We start from the raw sequence: 27,781 nt of genomic DNA, 5'->3' as shown, positions 1-27,781 counted from the left end.
GAAAAATGTTTGAGAATTCTACATTACGGTTTTATTTGTTAACAGTTGTTAATACAGCAACTAACATAAACTAATAATAAACAGTACATATTTTTTTTACAGCATTTTAACCATTATTAATTAATGTTAGGTAATGTAAACATTTTTATACTATTTTAAAAAGGGGGCTTGGCACTCAACCCCACCCCTAAAGCCAACCGTCATTGGGGGATGAGCAAATCATACTAAATTGTACGAATGAGATTGTACGAATTCATACGAATTAGCTACTAAATCAAAAAGTTACAAATTGCTGTGATTTTGTGCTGTTTTTTTTTTTTTTTTTTTGCTAAATTACGAAACAAGTCCTATACAGTGGCCAGAGGGATTTTAAACCATTCTTCTTGCAAAATAGTGGCCAGGTCATTACGTGAAACTGGTGGAGGAAAACAATTCCTGACTCACTCCAACAAAACACCCCAAAATGGCTCAATAGTATTTAGATCTGGTAACTGTTCAGGCCATGGTAGATGTTTAACTTCACTTTTTTATGTTCATCAAACCACTCAGTCACTAGTCTTGCTGTGTGTAATGATCCATTTGAACCATTGGGTGCACATGGTCTAGTTTTCTTCTCATTGTTTAGCACAGTCGCCTCACAGCAAGACGGTTGCTGGTTCGAGTCACAACTGGGTCAGTTGGCTTTCTAGGTGGAGTTTGCATGTCCCCGTGTTCGTGTGGGTTTACTTTGGTTTCCCCACCAGTCCAAAGACATGCGATATAGGTGAATTGAATTAACTAAATTGGCTGTAGTGTATGTTTGTGAATGAGTGTGTATGGATGTTTCCCAGTTTTGGGTTGCAGCTGGAAGGTTTGCACTTTGGGAAACATATGCTGGAATAGTTAGCGGTTCTTTCCGCTGTGGCGACCCTCGATTAATAAAGGGACAAAGCCGAAGGAGAATGAATGAATAGAACTTGACCATGGTTTATGTACAAAAAGTTTTGTTGTTAAATCATAACCACAAATTAACCACAGTTAAAACACAGTATTTGTAGTAAAACAGTGATTATACAAATCCTTCTAACAAATTTAAAAGTATTGCAGTACAAATCTTGCTTAAAACTCATCATGCACTGCTTATAATCTTTAAAATTTTATAGTACGTTTTGAGAATATCATTAACTAACAAATGGTGTAAAATTAGGCTACTGCCGATTATAAACTACAGTACTAATTAATGAAACCAATGTAAAATATTACCAAATATTCATTCATTTATTAGAATACAGTTCAAATATGTAACAATGTTGCTTTTGCCATTGTAATTCTTAGTTAAGTGAATGAAAAAAATGCAGCTCAGTAATTTAGTCAGATGATAACTCAGTTCTATGAAGTGATTGAATTTATTTTGTAAAATAAATTGTTATTTAAATTTGAAATGTAAAATATGAAATAGTACTAATAATACTGCTAGTTAGAAATTAGTTATTTGAAAGACAAAACAAAAACTAAATTAGATGAATATCAGTGCAGGATAAACGTTTCATTTAATAAAGTAATTTATTAACATACCAATTTTAATCCATCCCACTTTCAAATGCCCTTCAAAAAGAATATAAAGAATAAATAAATTAAACAAAACCATACCAAAATGATGAAATGCTTTCATTATTTTAACTGACCACACACACAAAAGTGATTCATAACAGAAATGAAAATACTAAAATGCAAACAGTCCATTAGTAGTTTTACGATGCTTTTAATAAATATATTTGCACACTCTGAATTCAAGCAGTGATATTAGCCGTCCCTCGTTTTTACAGTTTGAAGTTGTGCCAAATGCAGAGTGATGCTGTAGAGCAGTATAAAAGAAGCATCATCAAATTGCTCTCGCATGCTTACGAATCCTCAACCGCCTACATTAAAAGCAGTCCAGCGATTTCATTCAAATATTTTTCAGCAGTGTCATAACATTAGAAATATTTGAGTACAAACATAACACTGCAGATATATTGATAAAATACACACAATTCTGAGTACTTTAAGTCATGTTTATGTTCTAAAGACCTGCATCCATCCCCATGTTTAGCCCCATTCATGCACACACACACATACGCAAACACACACATACAGCTGAAGCTCATCCTTTGCTCAAGTATGACAGTAGGAGAGGATGGATGATGGAGATACTGGGGTTGGTGGTTGGTTTATTTGAGAATCTTGTGGTAAGGAAAGAGGTTGAGGGTTTGGGTGAAGGCCCGGATGTCTGTTATGGTGCTGACGGAGGCCAGGAGATTGGAAGCTTGAAGGAAGGTGAGTTTGGAAACTTCTCCATATAATGACATCTTGCTGGCCTCTTCTTCTTCTCCAGGATGTGGATCATTGGGAGGGTCGTTTTCTTCTACTCCGTAGCCAACAACCTGGAAAAAAAAAAGATCTTCTGACTGGTATGTGCATTTAGTATAATGTAAGCACTGTACATATAGATTGGTTTCCCTAAGGAAATTCACAAAAAAAAAACAAAAAAAAAAAAAAACGAATAATACTACTTACATTAGTTTTTAAATAAAAAGTTTAACTCATTATCCAAATTTAAAATATTTTGATACATTCATTTTCCTTCGACTTAGTCCCTTTCATCAGGGGTCACCACAGCGGAACTTATCTAGCGCATGTTTTACGCAGTGGATGCCCTTCCAGCTGCAACCCAGTACTGGGAAACATCCACACACACTCATTTACACACATACACTTACAGCCAATTTAGTTTATTCAATTCACCTTTCACCGCATTTCTGTGGACTGTGGGGGAAACCAAAGCATTCGGAAGAAACCCACGCGAACACGAGCAAACATGCAAACTCCAAACAGAAATGCCAACGAACTCAGCCAGGGCTCAAACTAGCGACCTTCTTGCTGTGAGGCGACAGGGCTAACCACTGAGCCGCCCCAAAAAAATAAAATGAAATATAAAAAGAATAAAATAAAAATATATATTTAAATAATATTATAAAATAGTTTATTTTTGATAAATTGACCAAAAAAAGTAAATAATATTACTAATACTAAATATACTAAGATGAAACAGTAATTCTACTAATGTTGACGTTAACAGTGTATAACTATGTATGGTTATTTTATATATGTTTTTAAAAAGCGCTACAAAAACAAACAAACAAAAAAAACTTACAGACAGTAATATTATATTATAGATAACTTTTTGTCCCCTAAACTAGTTTTAAAAACAAAATCTTATGAATTTTGTAAAACATTTTAAATTGAACTCCTTTTAAATGTAACTTTAATAACAATTTAAATTATACTGATTAAAAAAATAATAATAAATTTGCCCAAGGTATGCACAAGCTAGTTGACAGTCCACTTCTATGAAATGAACGAGTTTCATAGTGCAGTGCTTCCCGTGTCCGGTGTGAAAGCCACTTCACTCCACACAGTGACTATGGCTGGTGGTAGAGTAAAACGCATTTTAGCACTGCAGAAACAAGCACTGTTCTAAAAACGCTTCGTTGTAAGCGTTTTTGCTATGCAGCACTTTGTCTTTTACAAAGTATCAAAGTAAGATCAGGTATCAGGTATTTTTTTCTAAAGAAACCCTTGCTTGCATTTAGACTGACTGAACAGATGAATTACTACAGAATTATATAAAGTTAAACCTACATGTACACTCAGCTTCCTGTTGCCTTCACCCCGATGCTCCATAAACCAGTTCACCAGCTCAGCCTTGGTCATGAGCTTCAGCGCATCAATCTGTAGGATGAGTTAAAAAAAACCATGACAATGTCCAGATCTATTTTCCGAATGGATGATGAACACATTGTTGAGGTTGTCTCACCTCTCTGCTCAGTCTGTCGAAGACGTACTGCTGCGTGACCACCTCTGTCCAGTTCCTGTCCACCTCCTCGCCCAGATGAGTGTCTTCACAGCCCTTCAGCTTGACCAGAGCGGTCACCTGTGTCCTGAAGGCGTCATCGCTCAGGCTGTTCATCTTCTCTCCAAAGCTTACCAGAAATTCCTCAATTTTTGTCTCCACTAGTTCAGTGCTGCAGTGCAGGGAAAAAAACGGTGTGAAAAAAAGTTCACAAAACTCAAAAGCAGCAAATATTTTAGAATCTAAATTTACAATACAAATCATATTTGCGTTATGTTAACCTATAGTATTATTAAGGTTTTTTTTTTATTTAATTTAACTTTTTCATGATCATTAAGGCCTTATTTATAAGATAAAGTATAACTTATAAATGTAACTAATAAATGTAATTTATTAGTTTCATTAAAAAAATCATATAACTAATGATTTATTTATTTTTTTTATAAATAATTGACATTTCCTATTATGTCAGGAAAGTAAAATTCTCCTCCAATTTGGATGCCCTTTGGGTGAGTAATCTAACATGATTTTATTTTTTTTTATAAATCCCTGCTGATAATAAATAGCTATTATTTTTCAAATGTCTTCAGTATTTTCAAACAACTGAACTTTTTATTTTAATTTTTTTTTTTTTACAAATTTTATAGAAATCTCGCAATTATTTCTAGCTAAAGAAAGACAAATTTTAACTAAACATTTACTTTTAGAACAGACTTTAATGCAATTTATAACTGATTTATAAAAAAATCATATAACTAATCTTTTTTTTTTATTTATTTTTAAATTTTTTTTAGAATCAATTGACTTAATGTTCCTGAAGAAAAAAAATCATAGTACTAAATTTAAAATTTCTGTGGATTTCTTTTTTCTTTTGAATTAACTGACATTTTCAATAACGTTCCTGGAGAAAAAAAAAAAGTCTTTTTTCGACTTAGTCCCTTTCATCAGGGGTCACCACAGCGGAACTTATCTAGCGCATGTTTTACGCAGTAGATGCCCATAAATTTGGATGCCCATTTAGGCAAGTAAACTAACTTGATTTCTTTTTATGGATCCTTGCTGATTAAAAATAGTAATCGAGTTTTATTCAGGACTTTTAAACAATTAAAAAAAGATTTTTAATCTAATTTAACAGAACCCTCACAATTTTTCCTAGCTAAAAAAAAATAATTCTAACTTAACTTTAATTTTAGCTATTTATTACTGTATTTTATTTAAAAATAATCTTTTTACAAATGTTAATATTTCTGTGGATTTCTTTCTTTTTTCTTTAGAATTATGTGACATTTCCTAAACAGTTACTGAAGAAAAAAGTCTCCTACAGTTTGGATGCCCTTTGGGTGAGTAAACTATCATGATTTCTTTTTATTGATCCTTGCTGATTAAAAATAGCAATTATTTAAAAAAATGTATTCAGTATTTCCAAACACCTGAAAAAAAAAGAAACCTCACGATTATTTCCAGCTAAAAAAACACTTTAAAACTATTTTATTTTGTTTAAATAATTCAAAACTGTCCACCACCTTTAAAAAAATCATTAACTCCCTTCTCACTTCTAAAACTCCTTGAAATTTCCAGGCCAACAGTAACCCGGCTATATATTAACACAACCTTATGCAATATAGTCTTTTATGAGGCAATGAAACGTTCAGCATGATGTAAATACATGGATGCGTTGTTAACATTCAGTGTACGCTGTACTTCGCTTCAAAAAGAAGAAAGCCAATCAAGAGTAAAGTAACACTGCAATTGAGCTGAGATAGAGGTGGAGATAAAGGTTAATTATGATTTGGATGTCAAGAGGCAGCAGCTGCAGAACATAAATCAGATCATTCGGATGCAGCAGCGAACTACATCCACAAAACACAATAAGAGCTCACTTGAACTTGGTGGCCTGTGTTTCCACTGTTACGGAGAATCCAAGAACACCTGATGTGTTTCTACAGGTTGGGTAGACGTGATATCTGTAAAAACAGACCGAGTACAACTAATTAAAACCAGCAACCTGAGGAAGATAATGTTCTGATGTTGTCCAAAAATTTACCCCAGAGTCTCTTTGGTCCGGAGGAAGTCAAAACACGGCTCCTCCATGTGCATCTACAACACAGCAGAGACACCGTGATAAGACATGAGTTGATAAAACACAGGTAATTGGTCTGCTGGTAAAGGAATTCAGAAGTTTTCTGCTATTGGATTTTTCTAATCTATTGTGCAGACATGATTAACTTTAAGACTGTAGTCTCGATTCAAATAACAATTCAGCAAAATTTGTGACACAAACAGAGACGTTATTCACTAAACACTAAAATGATTATATATTTTTTCCACATAAGCAACTTAAGTCTATTTTAATGCATGATTATTATAGACAAAAACATATAACGAAATAATAACAACATTACTTAGTAAGAGATACATGAAAATGAGTTATACCAATTTACATTAGGGCTGCATGATATTGGAAAAATCTGATAATCGCAATGTTTTATTTTCCCGTGATTAATATTGCAATGTAAATACAGTTTTACGAGATATAGAAAATATTGAATAGCTCTATTTGACGGTTTTCTGGGGAGTTAATTAGATATCAGGTACAGAAATTGAAAAATGGCAAAGCAAAAAATGCTTTTTTTTTTACTTTGCTTTGACTCATTTCTAGTCAAAAACATCCCCAAAAAATTGTATCATGTAAAACTATTACTTTGTTTTAAAATTCTGATGAAATAAGCAAAATCAAGAGATTTTCTTTAAAACTAGCAAACATATCTGTCAGTGGGGCAAGTTAAATAATTTTATTTTTGCTTTGAAATGTAGATATTTGGACTAGAAACAGAGCAAGGACATTTTCACAATAAAGTCTTACTTGTTTTATTTTGGCTAGAATAAAAGCAGTTTTAATTTTTTAATATACATTTTAAAGTCAAAATGTATAGCCCAAATTAATAGTTTTTTCTGATAGTCTAAAGAACAAACCATTATTATACAATAACTTGCCTAATTACCCTAACCTGCCTAGTTAACCTAATTAATCTAGTTAAGCGTTTAAATGTCACTTAGAAATATCTTGAAAAATATCTAGTAAAATATTATTTACTGTCATCATGGCAAAGGGCTAATAATTAGGGGGGCTATTAATTCTGACTTAAACTGTGTATCTCTCTCACCAGGGTTGCCAGCTACGAAAAAGACACACATCTCAATATTTTTTTTAGTTAATGCCTAATACTTTCAAAAAGCATCTGTTATCATCAGCGATTAATCGTCAAAAAACCCCAAAACAAATAAATCGTTAAACCTTTAGGACAGTACATTAGACTTTACAATAAGCGCCAGCCCAAGCTCTCAAGTGTTTTAAAGTAACTGCTGAGAAAGACAGAGAACTGGACACCATCCAAAATCAGTGTTCAGTATAAAAGTAAAGTGGATGAGTTGAGCTTATGGCCATGCAGATGTGTGTGCTCAGCGCCCTGGAGAGCAATAACTGAGAACTTCTCAACAAACTGCCAAGGGGGACTGACTTTATTGCTAAAAACGAAAAACCCTGGGGTGGCCGTTCTTATACTTTACATACACATTTCAAATTACAACAACGTTTACTGAAGCCACATACTCACCACAAGCAGCTCCATCAGAGTGTGTTCACGCAGGTTCTTAGGACCAGACTACCAAAACACAAAGGTAGATGTTAGAAAGAAAATGCTATTATCTACTGATCTAAACCAGGGAAGAAGTGTTACCTGATAATACACAGTGACCTCAGAGTTTGCATCCCCCTTATTGAGAGACTTGACTTTGCAGAGGTGATGTTTCTGAGGGAGCTCCACAACCCTGAAGAGAACAGGGACCTCTACTGACAACTTCTTGAACTGCAATTTTCTGAACACGAGAAAATAAATGAAATACTTTTATTAATGGAACATTTTGGTACTGCTATAAAAATAAAAAATAAAAATAAGTACTTACTCTGTGACATATTGTAAAAACCCCATGGATTCCTACAGGTTAGAAAAAATAAAAAATGTAAATCTGTTCCTTTTAAAATAGATCGACACAATAGTTAACAGTTCAATAGAAGTTGTCTACTGATATACTGCAATTCAGTCTTTTACGTGCAGGCATTTACAGTGCATCTGGAAAGTATTCATAGCGTTTCACTTTTTCCACATTTTTTATGCCTTTTCATTTACAGCCTTATTCCAAAATGGATCAAATTTATTTATTTCTTCAAAATTCTACACACGATGCCCCATAATGACTAAGTGAAAAACAATTTTTTTTAATTGTTGCAAATTTAAAAAAATAAAAACCTGAAAAATCACATGTACATAAGTATTCACAGCCTTTGCTCAGTACTTTGTTGATGCACCTTTGGCAGCAATTACAGCCTCAATTCTTTTTGAATATGATGCCACAAGCTTGGCACACCTGTCTTTGGGAATTTTTCTATTCCTCTTTGCAGTATCTCTCAAGCTCTATTAGGTTTGATAGGAAGTGACGGTGTACAGCCATTTTCTGATCTCTCCAGAGATGTTCAATAGGATTTAGGGCTCTGGCTGGGCCACTTAAGCACATTCACCAAATTGTTGTTGTGAAGTCACTCCATTGATATTTTGGCTGTGTGCTTTGGGTCATTGTCTTGTTGGAAGATGAACCATCACCCCAGTCTGAGGTCAAGAGCACTCTGAAGCAGGTTTTCATTCAGGATGTCTCTGTACATTGCTGCATTCATATTTCCCTCTTTCCAGACTAGTCTTCAAGTTCATGCTGCTGAAAAACGTCCCCGCAGCATGATGCTGCCACCACCAAGCTTTGCTGTAGGGATGGTATTAGCCTGGTGATGAGCGCTGCCTGGTTTTCTCCAAATGTAACGCCTGACATTCAATCAAAAGAGATCAATTTTAGTCTCATCAGACCAGAGAATTTTGTTTCTTATGGTCTGAGAGTCCTTCAGATGCCTTTTGGCAAATTCCAGGCGGGGAATGGCTTCTGTCTGGCCACTCTACCATACAGGCCTGATTGGTGGATTGCTGCACAGATGGTTGTCTCTCTGTAAGGTTCTCCTCTCTCCAGCGAAAAACGCAGGAGTTTAAACAGAGTGACCATAGGGTTATTGATCACCTCACCCTTCTTCCTCGATCACTAAGCTTAGATGGCCAGCCAGTTCTAGAAAGAGTCCTGGTGGTTGCAAACATCTTTCACTTACGGATGATGGAGGCCACTGTGCTAATTTGAACTTTCAGAGCAGCAGACATTTTTCAGTAAAAAAATTCTGCCTTTTCAAATCATGTCCAATCAACTGAATTTACCACAGGTCCACTCCAATGAAGCTGCTAAAACATCTCAAAAATGATCAGTGGAAACAGACTGTACCTGAGCTCAATTTAGAGCTTCACGGCAAAGGCTGTAAATACTTTGTACATGTGATTTTTCAGGTTTTTTATTTTTAATAAATTTGCAACAATTAAAAAAAAAAAAAAAAATCACATTGTCATTATGGGGTATTGTGTGTAGAATTTTGAGGAAATAAATTAATTTAATCCATTTTGGAATAAGGCTGTAACAAAAAAATGTGGAAAAAGTGAAACACTATGAATACTTTCCAGATGCACTGAATCATTACATACATATGCACATACATAATTACCTATATATACACACATAAACTTGCATGTAGAAAAAAAAACACACAAAAAACAAAAAAAGCCAAACGCATAAGATTGCTAGATCCCTTCCAATTATCTTTTAGATACATGTGGATGTCTTTATATTCCCTATATAAACCATTTTTCCCAAACCTTGCTGAAAAAAATCTGTTGTCATCCTCAACATAAATGTCAGTTTTTTCATTACATGAATTTCTTCAATTATCTCAAACCACTGCTTACGTTTTAACGTTGAGTCTTTAAGCCAGTTCCTTGTTATAGTCTTTTTTCATGCCACAAGAAGAATCTTACACAAATATTGGTCACCTCTGGGGTACAATGTCCTTAATACCACCCCTAAACAAGAATAGTGCAGTCCTAGGAACCCTGTATCCAAACACCTCAGAAATAACATTCTGCACATCATTCCAAAATGGTTGAATTTTCTCACAGCTCCAGAAGATATGGGTATGATCTGCTTCTGCCTGCCCACATTGTCTCCAGCACATTTGTTGTCTGGAGATCTGTTTGCTTTAATCTTGAGTGTTATAAAGAAGCGTATAAAGCATTTGCAGGAACATTCCCTCCACACTTGTGAACTAGTAGTAGTTTGATGCATTTCCCAAGTCAAACCAGTCTTCTTCTGAAATTTTAGTCTTTAATTCTTTATCCAATTTTACTTTTGCATATACTTTTTGTTTGCGTTATACTTTTATAATAAATTCCTTTACTATTCTGTAAAAATGTTATTTTTTGACGTGTATTTAAAGATATCAGGATGAATGTATAATGTGATTCCAGAAATATAATCATAGGCAAATTTTGCAAAAGAAGGTGCCATGGGTTCTACTCCAAATGTACTACAAAAGCAAATCATAAACAATAATAGAAATTGATTAACTAATAATTTACCAAATAAATAAACAACAATTTATTAAGAGCAAAATAATAATAATTGTTTAAAAAAAGTCAATTAATTAATAAATAGTAAGATAGATCGATGGAGGTAAAGAAAAAATAGGAAAAAAAAGTGAACGTTATACCATCTAGTAGTAATATTGTTAAAAATAGTCACAAAGCCTCTGGAAAAGCTCATAAAACAAAATACATGGTTTAAAATATTAATTTATATTGTCCTCTTTGTTTAACATAATTTCTAATTTATGCAGCCATGCAACTTAACCGTGTGACCTTTGTTAACCCTTAAAAAAAAGATTTTTTTGGATAGTTTTATTGGTTAAATTGTGTTGACACCACTCTAAGCTAATTTTGAGGTTGACCAGGCAGTTACAACGTGGTGATTTGGAAAGAGTCAAGTCACAAGAAAAAAATATTAAGAAATATTTAATACATTCAGGCTTTTAATTTTTTTTTTAATCTATTGAAAGTATCTTTTGAATTTTTTGAATAACCGGATATCAGAAAATCAGTTCAGAACATTTAAATATTAGATAATATTATGGGTGAATCTACACTTGTCTCACGGTATGGTTACAATTATTATGCCATCGATTCAGTTCAATTTGATATCACGGAGCATTGACGATGCTTTTCATACACTATTTTATATTTTACTTCACAGCACAAAAATTCTTGTATTAAAATATATAATTTTTAAATACATTTAATATGTGTTTGAAATAGAATCTTGTCCTTGAATACAAGCAGTCAGATATATGAACTGTACCTTTAGTTTTACCTGCTCAAACAAAACACGACATCAAACAAAACTCAAGGACATGCACAGAACAACATGAGCATTTATAGCAAATAAACAAACGTAAATATTATCCCACTTGCTTTTTAATCGCTGTCAAGAGAGTAGTTAAATGCCTATGATTGGTCACACGCTCAACAAAAAGGGCTGTGATTGACTCTGACGTGGTTCACCGATAAGTTTTATTTACTCACGCTTACCTCCCTTGCCATAGTATTCTACTGCGACGTATCGCATATGCGATAAATGATGTCTGCATTGCGGTGCATCGAAGAAACAATTAATTTTGACACCCCTATTAAATATGTTTACAACCAATACATTCACTTAAAGAACAAAAGTAGCACAAAAAAAACTGTATATATGAAGAGAAAAAAAAATTTAATCCAAAGAGAAACATCAATCAATATTACCAAAGTATTTTTTTTATTTTAAAGTAGCACTTCTCTTAATGTGCGACCCTCTTTACCCCCCTTTTTTTGCCAATGTTTGAGGCTCCTTTTATAGCGAAGGCTATGATAGTGATTAAATGCAAAGTGATAGAACATAATTTATAAACCAAACTAGCTCGAGTGCTGATATGCGTTACCCACCGCAGTCAATTTTCACCTGCATTTGGCAGGTGTTAATTTCAACCTGAATATATTATATAACACTGAGTGTACATAAATGCAAGTCAATGTGGCATCTTTAAAACATAGAATGCTCTTTGAAAACAAATACAAGTGAGGTGTCAATAAAACTTACAGTGCTAGTGACGTTTCCCTGCAGTAGTCCTTCAGCATAAAGCTCAGACTTGAAGCCACTCACAAACTCCATTAGCTCATCCACACTAAGCCCGTCCAGCACAGCCTGGTACTTCTGAATGGTGGACCAGCGCGAGTGCTCCAGAATCAGCAGCCTCACGTCCCTGGAGAGACACATATAGATAGAAAGAGCTATGAGAGGAAGGCTTTTTTACTGAAAGGACATTTATAGCAATGGCCATATAGGCAATGGCATACATGATTTGCAGAGATACAGGATTGCGAAGGGACCAATCATGGTGTTATGAGGCAATTGTATTATGCTTCGGACCAAGAGAATTTTTAACGCACCATCTTGTAGAAGCTGCATCAAACATTAAAAATGTTGGGTTCACACAAAACTGATTTCTGTTGATCCAAAATTAAGGAATTAAGTTGACTTGTTAATTTAAGTGCATTGGACATAACAAATTAAAACAATTAAATTGTCCCCCACAAACCTCAAGAATTGTATTGTTTTGGTTAATTTTAATGTAATTTAATAAACGGCAAACATATTTTTTTTTCAATAAAAGGTTTTTTACCGGTACTACCATTTAAATGTATAAGATATATAAAAAAAGTTTAATAGACATTATTAATTTTAATCAGCAATGATGTATGACAAAACTGACCATAACTGCATTTATAATATATTATAATAAATGTGTTCTATTTCAAATAAATGCTTTTCTTGTAAATCTTCTATCCATCAAAAAATTAAGCTTTTTAAAAACTGATACTCATAAATGTTTCTTCATCATCAATTTAGAATATTAGAATGATTTCTAAAGGATCATGTAGCACTAAAACCTGAAGTAATGACTTTAAGCTTTGCATTCACAAAAATAAATGACATTTAAAATATAATACAAATATAAATTAGAATATTTCACAATATAGTTTTTTTCTATATATTTTTATAAATTAAAAGCAGCCTTGGTGAGCTTAAGAGATTCATTCAAAGATATTCAAATATTATTACTTACCCCAAACCTATAAACAGTAGTATGCACACGTTTTTACACAAACATTTAAAAAGTGGCATAAAAATATATCACAATCAAAAACAAAAATCACAATCACGATTAAACCACACCACAGACAGGCAGGGTATAGAGGCTATAAAATTGCTTTCATTTTGTTAAGATATTTCTGACCCCTTGACCACAAAACTAGTCTTACAATATATTTGTAGGAATGGCTAATATCAGATCATTTGGGTCAAAACTATTGATTTTTCTTTTATGCCAAATATCATTAGGATATTAAGTAAAGATCATGTTTCATGAAGACATTATATAAATTTCTTAGCATAAATATATTTAGACTTAATTGTTGATTAGTAATATACATGGCTAAGAACTTAAATTGGACAATTTTAAATGAAATTCTCTCAATATTTCGTTTTTTTTTAACCCTCAGATTCCAGATATTCAAATGTCTACATCAGCCATGTCTATTGATGTCTATTCCGTTATGTATAAGATCTTAATAAAAAAGACTCTTATAACTGGTTCAGGGTCACATTTTCTAAAAATAGAAAAAATAAATAAAAGTTAAGTATGCTTAAGTGTGGTGTCTATAGTATGTGGAAGGATTGTTACACTAAAACCTGAATTAACAACTGCAGGAAATTCAGCTTTGTATCCTCAAAACATTACCTTTTAAAACATAATGCAAAATTAATTTCTAATATTTCACAATATGTTTTTTCTGTATTTTTATGATCAATTAAAAGCTTCAAATTTTCAAGTCATTTTTGACCACTTGACCTTTTAATATATTTGTAGAAATAGCCAACAGTACATTATATGGGTCAAAATGATAGATTTTTCTTCTAATCGCAAAAATAATAAGAATATTATGTAAAGATTATGATCAATTAAGACATTATATATATATATATTTCTTAGCATAAGTTTATTTAGACTTAATTGTTTATTAGTAATATGCATGGCTAAGAATTTAATATGGACAATTGTAAAGGGAATTTTTAAATAATTGTGTCAGCCAATGTTATCTAAAGTATAAACAAACAAAAACATTTATTCAGTATGTATAGATCCTAATTTGTTTTTAAATGACCATTGTGACTGGTTCAGGTCACATTTTCTAAAAAAAAGAAAAACTTAAGTATGCTTGTGTGTGGTTTCTCTAAAGCAGGGATGGGCAAACTTGTTCCTGAAGGGCTGGTGTCCTGCACAGTCTAGCTCCAACACTAATCAAACACACCTGCTTAAAGATTTCTAGTGATTTTGAAGACACTGATTAGCATGTTCAGGTGTGTTTAATTAGCGTTGGAGCTAAACTATGCAGGCCCTCCAGGACCGAGTTTGCCCACCCCTGCTATAAAGTATAAATGGCTGCATAAAAGTATAACTGCAGTAAAAGCAAACATAAAGTAGACACACTTTCCAAGCTTCTCCGGCTTGATGAGGATGTTAAAGTAGGTTTTCTTCAGCTGCTCTGCAAACATGCTGAATACATCAGGAGCGGCGGAGAAATCGGCAAGATAATCCACAATCAGGTTGAACAGCAACTGCAACAAATGATCACAACTTAATAATAATAATAATAATAATAATAATGATAATAATAATAAAAAGTTTAACACCCTATCTTATTTGCGCTCGTCACTTACCGGTAGTTTGTGATTGAAGCCCTTAACCTTAATGACTAGGCCATGTTCACCGGCCACCAGTTTATATTCTAGCTGCGCCACATCAGCCTCATAGGCCGGCTCGGCCAAGTTGTGAACCAGGATATTCACAAACAAGTCAAAAAGCACCAGGCTAAGTGGAAGTGAGAGGAAGGAATAAAAAAAGAGAAGGTCAGATGAAAAGGTAAATGGACAGGAATAGAAACTGGAGATGAAACGAAGACCTGAGGGCACGCTAATGGCTAGATGAGGTTTCCATAGTTACAACATTTACAAGATCTGCTCAAATCATGGTATGTTTTTACAGGTTCATCAGCTTACTTTTTTGGAGATTTCTGCACCACAGGTGATATGAGATGGAACCGCACGTATGCTGAAAGAAGAGACAAAAGTGTTCAGTAAGAGACTTTTTGTACTTCAGACTTTTTTTTAGCTGTTAGACATGATATATTGAGTTTAGAGACAAACACAATCACACCTTTGGGGATCTTGAACTTGTTGTCCTTCTTGTACCACAGACATCCTCGGTCATTGTTCATTATTCTGACAGGATATTCGGTGTCCGGACAGTCAGAGGTCTTGAGGGCAAAATCAGTGGCTGGAGGTGAAAAGAGACATCAATGCTAACTGCAAACGGTGAAAATACAGTATATGTCAACAACTCCAAAAGACACCTATCAAGAATGCCCACCGATGAACTTATTTTCAGCAGGTAGGTGAAGGCTGGGATTTAAATCGAAATCTTTTGCCCAGATCTCTCTCCAGTGCTGCTCTATGTCTGAAAGAGAAGTCAAAAAACATGGTTTAGAACAACGATCTCAAACTCTATTCCTGGAGGGCCACAGCTCTGCATAGTTTAGCTCCAACCACTTCCAACTCACACCTGCTTAATAGTGTCTAGTAGTCTTGAACACCTTGATTAGTTGGATCAGCTGTGTTTGATCAGGTTTGAAGCAAAACTGTGCAGAGCTACGGCCCTCCAGGAATCTAGTTTGAGACCATTGGTTTAGAAGACAGTTTGGCTGTCAGGAGTTGCATAGTTTATACAAAAAAATTCTGTCATCAATCAAGATTAAGAATACATGTCTTTTCAGCAAACAACATTCTGTAACAATTATTCAGCATTGATGTCTATCAATAGACCATCCATTTATAGACTGGCTTTTTAAGCGTAAAATATCCTATAACCCACGGGATGTCCAAACTCGGTCCTGGAGGGCCGGAGTCCTGCAAAGTTTAGTTCCAACCTCAATTAGACACACCTGAACCAGCTAATCAAGCTCTTACTAGATATACTAGAAACTTCCAGGCGGGTGTGTTGAAGGAAGTTGGAACTAAACTCTGCAAGGCACCGGCCCTCCAGGACTGAGTTTGGACACCCCTGCTCTAACCTCTCCATAAAATAAATGATCACATTATTTACTCACCCTCATGTTATTCCAGACCCATTCAACTCTCATTCATCTTCAGAACATAAATAGGTAGACATTAAATAAAAGACATTTTGAATCAAATTTGAAAGAAATGGGAGTTAACTATAAACCAAGACTTCGTTTTAGGTTTATCCATATATAAACAATGATCAGCAATCATAAAAACATTAAAATCTTTAACTCGAGCAAACAAGCCTTAATGATTCACACATTTTGGTATGATATTGAACAATGAACCTCATTGTTTTTTTTATGTTAAGCAAGCACCAAAATGACCAAATCTAAATGCTCATTGTTCGCTGATCAGTGTTTATATGTGAATAATATCTCAAATTAAATAAAATAGTGAATGCATCTATTTAAGATTAAATTGCTCAATTCATATTGCTTTTATGAACATTTTAAAGTAATTGGTAAAAAAAAAAAACACAAACATTTGTCTATTTAACTATAAATATATTCCCCATGTCTTCTGTAGATGAAATAATTTCTTTTGGGTTTGGAATGACACGAAGGTGAAAAAAAAATACATACATACACACTGAAGCATTAACCTCCTAGGGTTTAGTGGCCACATACTGTACATGGACAGCACATTTTAGCTTTTAAGTGGCTATTTAAAATACTTTAAATGTTTTATATTTTGTTACAGACACAGTGTCATCCTGCAACTGTTTTGCAGCATATGAAACGTCCCAAACACTGTATTTTAACTGTCCAAAATGGAAAAAAAAAATTGTTATTACTCTTTGATAGTTAAAACATGCAACATCCAAGTGAATGCTGCACACTGGTGGTAGTGTGGAGAGAGCTCTCTCAGGATTGTAAATCGCTTTGGGTATTTGGCCACACACAATAAATGCGCTATATAAATACACATTACACTACATTACAAACATGTTAAAAAAAAATTCTATGTGAAATATGCATTACAAAACAGTCAGGGAAAAGTGTTTTATGTAAATCCGTACCATAAGTCCACATATATGGACATAATTCTTTCTAAAAGTAAATTTTTTTTTAAAGTACATCATATCAAAAGATGATACTTAGGTTTTTATTCTAATTTGGATCCAATAAGCCCAAATAGCAAAGAGAAATAAAAATGCATGTAAAAAACACCTTGGGCCTTAAGAGGTTAAATAACCATTTAAGATTAATTACGAGAAGAAGAGGGAGAGCTAGATATTTTTATGCTTATAAACAGCAACAGTTAATGTGCTTGAATACATCTCTCTTCAAAGTATCCACCTACGATCTTGCTGATATTAAAAATATGGGCTGTCGCTTATTGTGGTTATCATATTTCAAACAAAAACACTCCCACACAGCCGGGGTTGCTTCCTAATTTTGGCATCAGATTTACATCTCCAGCTCTAGTGACTGTATTATGCAAATTAATCTGACTAGAGCGTTAATAATCTGACAGTACAGACACAAAGATTCTAAGATTTTCTACAAAAGATCATATTCATATTGTGCATGACGTTTTAAACTTGACAGCTTTATCTTCTGATCCTGAACTAAGAATTAAAACTGAAAACAAGTACAAACCCTCTGTGCTGTACTGAGTCCCAAACCACTTTTCCCTAAGAGGGCACTGGCCTTCATGCTCAGGGGACAAAAGCAGCAAGTTGGCCTTCTCTGGTGTGAGGAGGTTCAATGCAGCAGAGATAACCTAAGGGAATAAAGCACAATTATAAAGGAGGCAAGCTAAAACAGCACAAATATGTCAAAAAAAAAAAAAGAGGGAAAAAAAAGCTGTAATAAATTAAAATCTGTGGTGCCTATGAAGGGCAATTACCTCTGGTTTGAACTCGAACATTAACTGGTCTCCTGTTAAGAAGTCCTCTTTTGGGAACAACTGCATGTTTTCACAAATGTCCTCCACATACTCAATAGGATCAGTCTGTAAAAGCAATACTGTAATTTAACACACAAATACTCAGAACCATTTCCCTTTAACCCTTGAGTGCTGTTGGTGATATTTTCATCCACTCTGGGATGGTTTTGGGTCTTAATTTGGCCACAACTTTCTCTGTATTTCAGCAAATGGAATGATTTTGGTGACATCTTATTTTGACACATATTTTGAGAAAATGCTTTGAAATAAAAAAAAATTCAATAAAACACGATTTTTCGATTTGATTTTGTAGTCAAGCTTCAGCTCAATAATCTGTATCATGGCTTCTTACTGCTAAAATGCAGTGAGTGTTAGTTAAAAAAGAAACTGAAGATATTAAATTACTTCAACTTTTATTAAAATTTGTTTAAAAATATAAAGAAATTAAACAAATTTCTTTCTAGAGCAAACAGTAGTGAGTAATGGCGTTAGTTATCTCCTGGTGCAAACAACTCTAAAAATTGTACTTTGCTGTTGTATGCTACTAGATTGAGTGTCACTGGCAATACTATCAGTTAATTGTTTAGCAATACACTCCTTATATGATCGCCTTTGGTGCTTTTTTAGGTGCTGGTGGTTGCTGGTTGCAATATTCCCATATTACCGACTTGCTTTTATTCTTTGATATTAATTTGTCTGTTAATGCGTCTGAAGCAGCAGACGCCATCATCCCACTTGTCCGCGCTTTCCTGTTTGCTTGTTTTATTGTGGGCTTTCCATTTGGCTGCGCAATTGTAATTGGGCAGAACTAAGGTGTGCCCACTCAATTGGTTAGTAAGACTGTCACACAGACGGCAGTCACATATTTGCTCTGGGCAGGGGAAATTAAATGTATATTTCAAGACGCAGCTTCTTGCGATTAGCCAATCACGTGTCAAATCGCAATTGCGATTCGACTAATCAAACAGCCCAAATAGTAAATGTATTTATGCAATCTGCTGTTTTACGCTAAATAAACTCCATATAAAAGCCCGAAACTTTTTTTAAATCTAAAGGGGTTGTGCTGCCAACTGATGATCAACAGTAAACATTACAAATTTTACCTCTTTCCAACAGGAAACACCACCAACAATCAAGAATGAAACATCCTTCCATTTATACAAGCTGACTAAACTATTTTCTCTTACCTGCTCCTGATAGTGAAATTCATTAGCCTCAATCTTTTGAATTTCTTCATATATTCTGTGAAAAACAAAAATAAATAAAATACATATTGTGATGCTTTTCAAGCTACATCATTCAGTGCATGCAAAAGTTTTGCAAAGACACTTTTAAACTGACGTCTCGTCTAGTCTAGCAGCACACTTCACATAAAGAGCCTACCTCTGTTGCGGCCCAAGAGTCTGAAGCATTTTCAAGTACTGGAAGACGAGATGAGCAACCTGAATGAAGGAAAAAAACATCCAAATTAGCATAAACATTCATTTTGAGTGGGACGGAACTTAACAGAAACTGTGTCTGTTATAATTCAGGATGGTAAAGGGGTGTGTTTGTGCCTCAGAGGCTTTGTAATCCTGTTTTACACACATCTAGCAAAGCTGTTCGCTTCTCTGCTTTACCCCTGTATTTCTATAAAGACATTAAGCGTGAAAAGAATATTATATCTTAAAGATGTTTGCGACCGCAGTGCATACTTTCTGACATGCACAAGTAGTGTAGGCTGCTAAAAATCTAAAGCAATGCAGTTTTTAGACTGTTAGTGCCCCTAACAGACCTCATAGAAGTTCTGGAAGCCCTCGTCGGTCAGTGTGATGGAGATACTAAAAATTGAATATGTGGTGTTCTGATCAAAACCGGTTTCGCTGTTTCCACCAAACAAAGCCAAAGCCCAGCACCTAGACACAGACAGAGATATGGTTTTACAGTTTATGCACAAAAAGTAAGCCCAATACCAAACTATGCTCAATTTAGAGGTCACTTAGCTGGAAAGCAGAACATTGCTACAATATAAAACTAAATTATGCGTGAAAGGACTTACTTTCTTCTAAGCATTGACAGGATACTTCCAGTTCCCTCGTGGCCAATCAGCCAAGCGATGTAATGGAGAGGTTTGACCCTGTGGATCGACATAAAGAGCTTTGAATATGAATCTTATTTGAAGTACCAACAAAATCTTAATATTAATACTCAACAAAATGTTTCACGGGGGTATCTTGTGAACATATCTGCTATAAAAACTGTTTTCAATTTAATAAATGTATCACCTTTTCAAAGACTATTTAAGAATGTCAGACAGTAAAAACACATTGTAAAATCCCTCCTCTAAACCCTAACATGGATCACAGTATTTAAAAAAAATATGTATATTCAGTTAAAGCCCAATTTATTAGCCAAATATGTTTGTCTTTTTCAATTATTAGTGATATAATATTCTAATACTGATAATTATCAGAGCAAATATTCACAATATTTTCTCAAATATCATTGTCTTCTGGAGAAAGTCTTATGTGGTTTGGCTGGAGTAAAGGCAGTTTTTTAATCTTTAAAAAATAAATAACTATTCAAATGGCTTTAAAACAAATCACTGTTGTCCAATGACTTGCCTAATTTATCCAACTTGCCTAGTTAACCTGGATAAGCCCTAAGCGGAAAACAAAATTATATCTACAGTCTATTATCTAAAGTCATCATGGCCCCTCTGTTAAACAACACTTGAGAAACATTTGAAAAAGAATTAACATTTGACAGGAGACTTATAATTTGGATTTCAACTCGATATCTATAATACATGAATGCATAGCTGAAAGCCACCTTGACTGTTTTACCTGTAGTGCTTTTCTTGAGGTGGTAGAGCCCATGTGATAGTGAGGGCATGCACTTTTCTAACAGGCACCACTGCAACAAGAAATCATTAAAAGTGACTTTTACAATTGTATTAAACCTCTGATGATTGATAATGTATGTTCTACAACAAACCTCTGTAAAGTTTGTTGAAGGCAGGAGTTTCAAAGGGATTCAGCTTGTCTGAAAAATCAGGCTTCAGCTGCCCACTGAAATGCATTGAAAAATTCTTTTAAACATTATTCATTTAGCATTTTAGAAAACTTGAAATAATGCTTATGTTCTGCTTACTTGTTGGGCACCTGGCTAAAGATTTCTCTAACCCATTCCTCAAGGGTGTCAAGACTCTCTGTTAAGATATTATAGCAACAAGATCAGTTTTCTAGTTTAGTATCATTTGTATTTTCACATTCAAGTAACATTCCTCGCACTGTACCTACCTTTAGACTGCACTGCCAGGGTCATATAGTGGGCAGAGTAGTGCCTCTTCCAGAACTCACGGAGTCTCTTGTAAACATTGATGTTCTTCTCCTTAGGCTCGGTCTTTAGGGTCTGTGCATTTCCTTCAACAATCACCATTACCATTACAAAAAAAAAGGTCTATTGGTCCAGGACCATTTAAATAGCTACTCTGAAGCAGCGCTGCATGTTTAACTTACCCCAACAGAATTTGCTCATAGGATGGTCGGGCTTTGCGAGGCTGCCAAAGAGCATTTCCTTACGGTGAGAATCGGACGGCTTGGCAAGCTGATATTCTGTAGCAAACACATAGTTGTCACTTTACAGCTGCATTATGAGGATCACTTTTAATCTATAATTACATTTTTTTTCTCACCACTGTCCACAGCCTCAACCTCTCGATCAATGGCATCTTCAATCATAAGAGGACATATGAAAAACTGAGCCCATCTGACATAAAACAAAAAAGACAATTGAGTCAAACATTAAAGGTGCAATAAAGCTTTAAAGGTTCTGTGAGATTTGAATAATATAAATCAGTCTTTTTATTTTAAGAATGTCTATTAGCTAGTATGCTTCAAAACAATGACCAAATTCGCTAATAGAAAATATAAAACTCGTTAAACATACAGTATTTATAGTTGACGCGTTTGTTAGTTCGTGTTGAGCACATGCGGCACAAACACTCAACCTGGTAAAGCTATGATAAAAACGCAGCTATTGGCTATTATTTAAAAAGGGGAGGAGCTATTCTATGTTCCACCCTTTCTTTATTTTCAGTTAAGATTAAGTCAAACATCAAATATAAAATGCACATTTAAAGCACTTTACGGGACCCTTAAAACATGCTATACATATTCACAATGATTCACAGAACAGTCACTAGAAATCAGTCACTAAAATATTATCAACTATAACAACAGATCATAAACCAAAAACATGTCAGGCATATTAAAAAAATATCATTTGATGACGCAAGTGCAGCCTCAATATACTAATTAATTATTTTAATTTGACATGCTTTGCTAATAAGCATAAAACCACTTGGTTTTACCCATTTATCAGCAGCAGGAAGTGTTTAATCATTTTTAAAAACAATGCAATTTAGTATGATTGACCCAAAGACACTTTAAAGGTTATGCAAGACCAAAGTGCATGTATAAATGCATTTGATTTTATGTTAGTGATTTTAGTAAAACAAAATGCTCAAAGGTATTGTGTAAAATATATCTGTTCTGACTCCAAAAAAATAAAAAGGGCCCTCAAGATAAGTGGCGATATGATCACATCTTTAGTGCTACTTCACCTGTCAAGGGCTTCTTTAAAGCGTTTCCTCTGCACGTCAAATTGGAAAATGGTTCTCTCACAATCAGTGGAAGCGTTATCACTGCCGCCGTGCTTTTTTAGGAATGCATCAAAGCCATTTTCAGAAGGGTACTTTTCGCTGCCCATGAATACCACTGAGATATAAGAAGTGAGATTTGGTCAAGTGAAATATTATCATGGAGATTGAAGTACTATTGAATAGAGTAATGGCAGAATAGACGTACTGTGCTCCAGGAAGTGTGCAAGGCCAGGTAAATCATTAGGGTCACTGAAACTCCCTACCCCAATACAAAGGGCTGCCGCTGACTAAATGCAGAAAAAAACGGGGGGGGGGGGGAAGAGAGAGCTGTTAACTGCACAAAAAATTATATACTGTATATTGAGGCATTGTGTTAAGGACAGTTTAAAGTTATTCTTAATAATGAATTGAAAACAAATTATATGGCATATTTGTCTAACTGGACTAAAAGAAAAACACAGAAATTAAGTCAATTTAAATACTCCATATTAGATATTAAATCATATATAGGTACATTTTACAGAATCACTATCTTAAAATGCAAATGTACAAAAACACCTCCTAATATAATGTACAGTGTTCAGCATATATGAGTACAACCCCCGCAAATCTCTCATTTAAACAAATATGTTTCTATAGAATGCTTTACAATATTATATTTGTGCATATACATTAGTTTAGTCAGTACTGAATCCAAATCTGGAGCTTATCCAATAAAATAACTTTACAAAAATTAGTAGCCTAAATTTATGTTAAAGAAAAATATTAAATAAAATTTTCAAAAATAGCAAAAATCAAAAGAAACAAAAATATATACAATGTTGTAGTTTGTCCTTTTTGCAATATTTTGCATGAATTTAAATGTACTATCTTTTCATTTCTAAAGATGTTCTGTGACAAAAATATTATCTTAATAAATATATCTGTTAATAAATCTGTTTGTTCAAATGCACCAATATATATTATCCATATTCACTGAGAAATGGATAAAAATTCATTTTCAAAATGGGGTGTACTCATATATGCTGAGCACTGCATGTACAGCGCACAGCATAAATGAGTACACCCCTCACAGACCTTTCTTTTAAATTAATATTTTCAATATGATGCTTTATAATAAAAAAAATGTTCATAAACTTTAGATTAGTCAGTATCAAAGGCAAAAATCTAAAAAGATTTAAGATCACAGTGCAAAAATAAGTACACCCAAAATAATGTCTAAGAGAAAAGCAAATAAGATAAAATTGTAACAAACAGGAAAAATCAAGCGAAACATAAAACATACAATTTTGTTGGAAGTTTTTAATTTTTCTTGCAATAACTTATTTGAATTTTAAATGCATCATCTTTCTATTTCTAAAAATGTTAGGTGAACAAACCTCTTATTTTAATGTATATAACAGTTTACTAAAACCTTTGATTAACAGCACTAAAATTCATTGCCTATATTAACTGAGATATTAGTAAAAAAATTTCAATTTAATAAGGGGATGTACTCATTTACTCTACCAGCACTGTATAATGCATTCACTATAGAATATCCAAAAATGACACAGAACACAACAAGCTGTGAAGATTTTTTTTTCTGTAGTCATGTAAACAAACTCAGTATTGAAAAGCAAAAAAGACTAGTTTTATTTAGGAGTGGCTGATTGGATAGAGGCAAACCTAAATGCAAGTTTGTGATAAAGAGGATGAGTTTATGCAGATGAAACAATTGGAGAAATCCATAATGCATTCCAGTAGAGACATTTACTTCACCAAAAGATTAAATTATGACAGCCTGGAATAATAAAGATGAAAAGCTCAAAAAAGTATAAAACATGAATAGATACATTTTAATTTCATGCTGACTTTAATACGAAGAATTAATTTGAATAACATGCATGGTAATCTCAAAACAAACCTGTTTTTCAGATCCTTTTTTCTTCTTCTGGTCACTTTCCTCATCTAGCTCCTCAAAATCGCTATCCTGACTGTCTCCTTCCTCTTCAGATTCCTCATCCGTTCCTTCCCCCGAGTCTCCCTCTTCTTCCTCTCCCTCTGCCTCCTCTTCCGCCTCCTCCTCTTCAGAATCTTCATCATCCTCATCTTCAGCTTTCCCATCTAAACCGCTCAGATCAGAGATGAGCAGAGCCCTCAGTCCATTACTCAGCTCAATATATCTGTATGAAAAGAAGAAAAAGAAATTCTGTTGGTCACTTTAGTCATCCGCACACACATGCAGTGTTGTGTTACACACTCAAAGATGCAACGAGAGCTTATGTTTTACTAGAGCGATCTCATATTTCCCGATCCTCGAGTGCCAACATACTGTATCATTCATAATGTAAAATGATCTTTTAAAAGGTTTCACTTGTTACTTTAAGAGTATATACACTAGCAGAAAAAGGTTAGGATTTTTTAAAAGTTTTATAATAAGCTTATTCTGCTCACAAAGGATTCATTTATTTAACAATAAAAAATAAGTAATTGTGAAATGTTAATGCAATATTAATTAACTCTTATTTTATTGAATGCGATTAATAATTGTGGGTTAAAGCAGATATTTTTTTAAAGCATAATTAGTCTTTAGCATTACATAATAATTCAAATATTTTAGTATCATGATCTGCTCAAAAAGAAACATTTATTATTTCTTTTATTATCATTTATTATAAACTGATACAATATCATTCAAAAGTACTATTAAAATATACATTAACTGTAGCAAGTTTAACTCAAGTAATTCACAAGTGTGTGTTAAATGTAAGAAGAAAGTGGGAGACTACATCCACTTATTATGGAATAATCCTGTTATTAGATCAGTGAAGAACCCATCCTTGAAAGGGTGGTCAAATATTATTAGGGAAATGATTCCCTTAGAATTCCTTAGAATTCATTCATTTCCACTGAGGCTTTTCATCAAGTCTGGACGCCTTACTTGGATTTTAGTGATGTTTCTTTAATTCAATTAATTTATGTTTCTTATTTTACCATTATTTTATCTTTATATATTTTAATTTTGTTTATATAATTATTTTTTTATTTATTTATTATAATTTCATTATTTCTGTATGTATTTGTGTGTGTGTGTGTGTGTGTGTGTGTGTGTGTGTGTATGTATGTATGTATGTATGTATGTATGTATGTATGTATATATATATATATATATATATATATATATATATAAATAAATAATTTATTCTGTTTTTCTTCAGCCTTGCATTGTTAAAAGGGGCATTGTCTGTTGGTTTGATATATTAGTATTATATAATAGTATAGTAGTTACAATGTTATTAAAGATGCAATAAAAATACATACATTTTAATAACAATAAATTGTTGAAAAGTGAAAATAAACACATTTAAAATGAAAAATTAATTAATAAAAAAGCTATTTTATTATCTTTCTTTTTTAGACAAACATATTTTTAAAAAGTATCAGTTTCAACAATACTATGGAGAAAAAAAATGTCAGCACTGAACACAGTAAGAATTATTATTAGTGCTTTTGTATCTAAATAAAGCAGATTTTTTTAGAACAACAAATCATCATCATTATAATGATTTCTAAAGAATTGTGTGACGCTGAATACTGGAGAAATTATGATAAAAATTCTGCTTTGTATCAGAGGAATAATCAAAATTTTAAACCACAATCAATAAGACAACTGTCATTTAAAATTGTAACAACAGATCAAAAATTAAGTTTTACTGTATTTTTTGATCAAATGCAGCATTGGTGAGCAGAATTACATTCTTTTAAAACATTTTAAAAATATTACAGACAACAAACTTTTGACTGGTAGTGTGTATTATAATTGAGGTAAAGTTGGTTTTATTTTCAAACATTCATTCATTATAATGCTCCACTCCCTATATGGTTCACCACACACACTACTTGCTATTTTTTATCTGAAATAGCATGGAAGCATGACTTCAAAACAACATTAGGAGTATTTAATTGACTGTAAACAATTTTGTACTTTGTTAGTCATTGGCTGCTGATATGATTTCAAAATATAAAATTGGCAAAAAGGGTGGCGTGGTGGCGCAGTGGGTAGCGATGTCGCCTCACAGCAAGTAGATCGCTGGTTTGAGCCTTAGCTGGGTCAGTTGGCAATTCTGGAGTTTGCATGTTCTCCCTGTGTTTGCGTGGGTTTCCTCCGGGTGCTCCGGTTTCCCCCACAAATCCAAAGACGTGGTACAGGTGAATTGGGTAAGCTAAATTGTCCCAAGTGTATGTGTGTGAATGAGTGTGTACGGATGTTTCCCAGTGATGGGTTGCAGCTGGAAGGGCATCCGCTGCAAAAAACATATGCTACATAAGTTGGTGGTTTATTCCACTGTGGCAACCCCAAATTAATAAAAGGACTAAACTGAAAATGAATAAATGAATGAATGAATGAATGAATGAATTGGCAATTAATACTTTTCTGAAACTATATTATTACGGAGAAAGTCTGAATGTGTGAATATAATTTTATTATATACGTGACCGTTTTAAATCACGTGGACTTTACCTGTATTGTTTGGGGTCACTGGGTGATTTGATAATCTGAGGGTCTCCCTGGTTTTCATCTCCACCACTGTCCCCTGGAGGTGCGTTGGGGTCTCTGACTGGTTCCCCACGGTCAGGACCAGCAGATTGAGCCGGACTGCTGGCTGCAGCACATTTGAACTTGTTTGTCTGGGGCATCCTGAACAATGACGCTATTTTAGCACTGGGGCTGAGGTGAACGGGGCTGTTTATGACTCTGCTGTAAAACAGGGGAAACGCACGCGCAGCCTTGAATAGAGCAATACTGACTTTCTGTCTCCAGTCTAAAAGAAACCAAATGAAATAATGTAACGATAACAATAAACAAATTATGTACAATATCTTGATTGAAATGTAGGATCTTGATTTTCACAAAAGGAGTTCTTTAACTTCACAGACGTATTTTGACAGCTACACATTTGTATCATCATCCCTGAGCTACAATGTGGCTAATCCGCTACATAACGGCAGTATTTAAAACGAACCAAAAACGTATGATTTGTTTGATGGGGTTTAGCTAATTAGCTTAACTTATTTGTCTAAAACATGACAGGTTCATCTGCAATCAGACCCTCGTAATATTTCACAAAGTTAGTCAAGTTTCATCGCAGTCTCATACCTGCTTTCCTCCTGATGATGGGTCAGCCGAACTTATCGTCGCC

General features: G+C 33.8%; 1 protein-coding gene across 4 annotated transcripts; it reads right to left on the bottom strand.

Annotated features, from left to right (window-relative positions):
* Positions 1–1,725: 1,725 nt before the first annotated feature.
* Positions 1,726–27,781, bottom strand: nrd1a (nardilysin a (N-arginine dibasic convertase)). 4 transcript variants are annotated; one of them, XM_689113.9, is made up of 31 exons: positions 27,739–27,781; positions 27,103–27,403; positions 24,505–24,763; positions 22,804–22,885; positions 22,560–22,713; positions 21,630–21,703; positions 21,454–21,549; positions 21,235–21,357; positions 21,086–21,143; positions 20,930–21,003; positions 20,779–20,848; positions 19,992–20,069; positions 19,728–19,848; positions 19,337–19,395; positions 19,141–19,195; positions 17,915–18,019; positions 17,665–17,788; positions 15,369–15,455; positions 15,156–15,275; positions 14,999–15,050; positions 14,660–14,810; positions 14,430–14,557; positions 11,978–12,140; positions 7,835–7,866; positions 7,609–7,747; positions 7,486–7,533; positions 5,916–5,968; positions 5,752–5,835; positions 3,836–4,043; positions 3,661–3,750; positions 1,726–2,402 (listed from the first exon to the last, which is right to left on the bottom strand). In XM_689113.9, the coding sequence occupies exons 2-31, from the start codon at positions 27,276–27,278 to the stop codon at positions 2,190–2,192; spliced, it is 3,276 nt and encodes a 1,091-aa protein (XP_694205.1). In that variant the 5' UTR covers positions 27,279–27,403; positions 27,739–27,781; the 3' UTR covers positions 1,726–2,189. The 4 variants fall into 4 exon arrangements, 3 of the variants coding, with proteins under 3 accessions (XP_694205.1, XP_005171383.1, XP_073783959.1); XM_005171326.6 differs by having other exon boundaries at positions 27,103–27,339; XM_073927858.1 differs by having other exon boundaries at positions 27,103–27,336.

Source organism: Danio rerio, chromosome 2 (assembly GCF_049306965.1).
Source record: "Danio rerio strain Tuebingen ecotype United States chromosome 2, GRCz12tu, whole genome shotgun sequence".
NCBI classification, from domain to species: domain Eukaryota; kingdom Metazoa; phylum Chordata; class Actinopteri; order Cypriniformes; family Danionidae; genus Danio; species Danio rerio.
Note: the sequence above shows the minus strand (reverse complement) of the source record. Positions and strands in the feature narration are given on the sequence as shown.